This window comes from Olea europaea, unplaced genomic scaffold (assembly GCF_002742605.1).
Source record: "Olea europaea var. sylvestris unplaced genomic scaffold, O_europaea_v1 scaffold3429, whole genome shotgun sequence".
Taxonomy (NCBI): domain Eukaryota; kingdom Viridiplantae; phylum Streptophyta; class Magnoliopsida; order Lamiales; family Oleaceae; genus Olea; species Olea europaea.
The window spans coordinates 6,847-11,664 of NW_019253338.1; the positions used below are offsets into that span (position 1 = coordinate 6,847).

Below are 4,818 nucleotides of genomic sequence, written 5' to 3' on the forward strand. Positions count from 1 at the left end.
TATATATATATATATATATATATATATAGTGAACAGTTCACGTGAATCCAGAAAAAAAATTTAATACAAACTGTTCGCGAACAGTGTACTGTTCACGTGAGTCACTGTTCACGTCTCAAATTTTTTTTTAACCAATTATGAGAATACATGAGGGTCTACAGAAAATTAAATCTATGCTCTGATACCAAACTGTAGCGACCCAAATTTAAAGATTTAAAATCGTTACTAAAACATTTATTTCATAATTAAATAAATTATGTCAAACATTCTGCATGAAAATCTTTCTAGTTCCATCTATAAAATAAATAAAGTATATGGAAAACATAATTAATTGAACCATGTTTCAAATATTAAATTTCAAATTTAATATGAGGATAAAACTGAAATAACGCAAAAAAATAAATAAATAAATAAAACTTCCTAATCATGTTACTCGGAATTTATTTATCTTGAATTCCATAATTTCTGGCATCACAACTCCACTGCATCGCTCGCCAACCAATGATTCGTTCTAATCTGTGAGGAGTAGGGAAAAAGGTGAGTACATGGAAATACTCAATAGGATATAAAATTAATGGTGTGATCCCGTATAATAATTTTAAAACATGCATCAAAAAATCATACCGTCTCATATCTTTAAAATTCGATAAGAGCTCATATCATAGCATATCATATCATAACTTTAACTTTCATACGTATAAAATTTATCAGCATGAAAAAAAATATATTTAAATGGGGATTTTAAAAATACACCGCACCTCAATATCTTACCTTGTTAAACTGCTTTAATGTGAAGACAAAGAAAAAAACCACGTTCCTTTCTCCTTTCTTTTTTGCCTCTATTGACAATGTGTGCGTGCACCAATATATTTTTGGGTCTCGATTCTCGTGTAGTTCATTCCATACACATGTAGTCATATTCATAGAAAAACGTGTGTGAGAGTGGGCATTTAGATAAAGTTGAGAAAACTGTTTTTGAAACAAAGTAGGAGACCAAACCTTATCAATATAGTTGTCAACTAACCAATCACCCAAAAGCAAACCATTACCGTACACGTCACCAACCATTTAATTCAAAATTCTAATTAAATAATAGTAAAATTTTGTTTCTCAACAACCACTCACGTGATTGCGGCTCCCCATACCTTTCTCTATCTCTCTTTCTTTTCTTTTTATTTTATTTTATTTAATAAACAAATCAATCATCAACTTAACACCTACTCAGAATCTTACGTGTGAAACTGACCAATTCAATACATACTCAATAAAATAATAATAATAATAATAATAGAGTAATAACAACAACAATAATAATAATTTAAGCCCATATCTTTCAATCTCGATAACTTAGGCTCCGCTAATCCAAATTAATTTTTTCTCGAGCCTAATATGCATCTTTAATTACAATCTATCCAACGAGTCTAATATTTATATACTTATTATCACTCCGTCAATATCTACATTTTAACCCAAATTAAATTAAAATTTACTTTATATGCACTTTTATCCCTAAACTTTCAAAACATTAAAATATAGCATACAAAATTTAATTCCATTCTACCAAAATTTTCGGGACATTACATGGTTGCAAGTGGCGATTGTGGCAGTGGAGTTGGTAGTGACTGACCATTTGACATGTGACCAATTGTTTGGTCATCCATGACCAACTATTTAATTGTAACCTTAAAATTTGATAATCTATGACCAACAAATTTGAAAATATGTTACCAATATATAAATTGTGATCTATAATTTTTCATTTGTGACTAATGAAATAAACTGTGACATATAAGATTTTTGATTTGTGACTTTGAAATAATTTGTAAGCTACAAAATTTTTGATTTGTAACTTCAAAATAATCTGTGACCAATTAATTTAATGATATGTGACCAGTAAATAAATTTGTGATTTATAATTAAGAATATGTGATCATCCATCATGTAACTGTTACTTTATTATCTTTAGTTAATAAATATTTTTAATTAATTATATATATACTTGAATTTTGAACTATTTACCTCACTTATAAATTGGTGTAAACAATACATTTGAAATATGATTTTTTTTCCCTTCAGTAAAATGTATTAAATGGGCTCTTGGAGTAGAAACTTATACACATCACGTGCCTAAAATTGGTTTATGTGCCACTTTCTGCCATCTACCAAAATTTGAATTTTTTTTTTTTTTGTTTATTATTTATTGCAAAACTTTACGCTATGCAACTCGAGGAGTCAGATGAACTACTTACAAATATGGGCTAAAAAATCAAAATTTCTTGAAAGAGGATAAATAAAAAAAAAAAAAAAAATGGAACCCAAAGATATAAAAACTATGAAGGATTCTTATCATTTCTAGAGTTGATTTGAATACAACATTCCAACAAGAACAATTCTATCTATAAGTAGTCTTTACCTATTGACAAGGCATGTGGTACAAAATCAATATCACATTGTCCATTGAATTAAAAATGCAATCCAAATTTATAGAAAATGAAATGTGACACTTACTCTAGTGCCATGTATAGCTCTTCCTGAAATAATTCCTTGCATTAGCATTTACAGGGAACCCATGCTAAAAGATGCTACTTAATTTATAAGCATTCAATAAAATTTGCCATTTAGATCAAATGTTTTAGCAAGAAGAAAATAACGATTTATTTAATTATTTAGATGCTAATTAGCACACAAAATATTATTGCCATGATCCAAAAGATCAATACAACTTAATAAATCTACCAACATAAACAAGCGAAAAGCAGATGTACTTTCAACAATATTATTATCGATGCAAAGCCATCATCAACAAAACATTGATAGCAGCAGTTTATTTGAGACCGGAAAACGATGGTTTTCCAAAACTAAGTGGTTAACTTTTTGATTTCCTCGTCTTGTTCGAAATAAGCCATATCTTCCGCAAGCAAATGAACCCATGCTTCAATTCCATCATTGTTTTTGGTATTCATAAGCATGACAAGGTTTCTAATCGGAATGTTCGCAACACTTGTCCAAATAGGTTTTCCAAAACCAAAATCAGCTTCATAGAATTTAAACTTAGACCAATCAGTAAATCTTAGACCGTTTATGCCAGTCTCATTTAATTTTTCATTTGCACCCAAATAATAATCTACGAGTATGTTGTGTCCATTCTCAGAATTGAATAATATATTGGCACAGTCGGAAACGGCTTTCTTGGCATTATTACCGAGTAGAGGAACGAAGCTTTCAAAGTCCATGCTTTTGCTTTCATCTGCACTGCATTCTACCGTTGTTAGTAACACTAAGTTTCCACAAGAATACTTTGACAGAGGTGGAACTGTTCTTTCTCGAATGTTAACCTCCTGCATTATGACGCAGGCTCGTGGTTGCACATGTTTTGCGCGATCAGAGCGCAAAAGAGCATCAGCTAAGAACGAAGAAACGACAACCACTCTCGACGGGGGACGGTCATTGTTGCTTACTCTGTCTCTTAGAGTTTGTATTGCCTCTCTATCAAATAAAATCCTCTTGGTCACAGTGCTAGTATCCTTAGTACTCCTTGTGGATCCAAAAGCTGAATTTTCACCTGGCAAATAGAATTGGGAATCGAATTTTGGGCGAATCGGCTCACTTTTGTCTCCTAGACTGGCCTTGGCCCATGCAGATACGAATGTGCCAAATGAACATGCGTCAACAATCCTATGTGATATGCATATACCAATGGCTGTCCCACCACATTTAAATTTGGTTATTTGAACCGATAAAATTGGGTAAGTAGCTTCATCGGCTGCACCAATTTCCAGTGGGAGGAGATCGTTTAGCTCCATAGGTTCGACTCCAGACAGAATAATTTCATTTAGCGCGCAATCTAGTACTTGAGCTTCTACGTACTCAGCACCCTGGTCGCTACAATCAACGAAGTGATTCTCTTTGTTGTATCTTCCACCAAAAGGGTAAAATTGTGGCAAGATTTGCGCCAATGATATTTCCAAGTTGTTTACGCGTCTAATATTGTCGCTCGACTGATAGTAGAGAATTCCAACAACGTTCATCGTAGTATTAAGCTCGTCCAAGCACGATAACTTGTAGGTACAGAGGTTTTTGGGAGTTGGTATGCTTGGTTTTATAAACTTCCTGCTCATAATCTGGACCTTCATGGTTCTTCGAATGCGTTGGTCTTCGAAACCTAATGCAACAAACATAAAATGAATTTAATTAGATTTTAAGAAATAGTAGTGTGTGTATATACACATATTATGTTTCACCTGAAAATATTGGTAAGACTAAGAGGGTTGCAATGAGTGAGCTACATGCAAGAAATTGTTGATTATATAGGGCAAGTATCACATGGAGGAAAATTTTAAATGATTGTCGGCATAATTTTTATGTAGGGAAACTCTCAAATGGTTTCCCGAATTGTTTAGCAGTTTGGGAAAATTAATGAAGCTCCATTTTAAATAACTTTCATTTCTTGTAGAAAAGATTTATCAATTTTTAAAAGATATAACTTTAATAAAATTAGTTAAATCGATCCAAAAGCAATTTTTTAAATTTCAAAAACCTCTTTTAACTTCTCAAAAGTCATGTCAAAAAATCCTAAATCGTAATGAAATGATTGCCGTCATATTTTGTGTCTTACTTTGACCTATTAATCTAACTATTTGAGAAGATAAACGTGGCACATAATGAATAGTGACCCTAAAGCCAACTTTTACCCTTCTTGAGGGTGACTTTTGCACTGCTGGCCAATTTTCATCTGGATCCAAGGTTGGTTCTCCATGCCTTCATGACCCTTTGGGGGGCTTACAATAGTAAAAAACCGTCCACTATATATTTTTTTTT

At 32.1% G+C, this 4,818-nt stretch overlaps 1 protein-coding gene across 1 annotated transcript; it reads right to left on the minus strand.

Annotated features, from left to right (window-relative positions):
* Positions 1-2,640: 2,640 nt before the first annotated feature.
* Positions 2,641-4,270, minus strand: LOC111386121 (pelargonidin 3-O-(6-caffeoylglucoside) 5-O-(6-O-malonylglucoside) 4'''-malonyltransferase-like). Its single transcript, XM_023010557.1, has 2 exons — positions 4,242-4,270; positions 2,641-4,162 (listed from the first exon to the last, which is right to left on the minus strand). Exon 2 carries the CDS (start codon positions 4,131-4,133, stop codon positions 2,859-2,861), a length of 1,275 nt encoding a protein of 424 aa, XP_022866325.1. The 5' UTR covers positions 4,134-4,162; positions 4,242-4,270; the 3' UTR covers positions 2,641-2,858.
* Positions 4,271-4,818: the final 548 nt, after the last annotated feature.

What these genes read in the sequence shown, in the direction of transcription:
- LOC111386121 (XM_023010557.1), bottom strand. Translation starts at nt 4,133, where the DNA reads ATGAAGGTCCAGATTATGAGCAGGAAGTTTATAAAACCAAGCATACCA.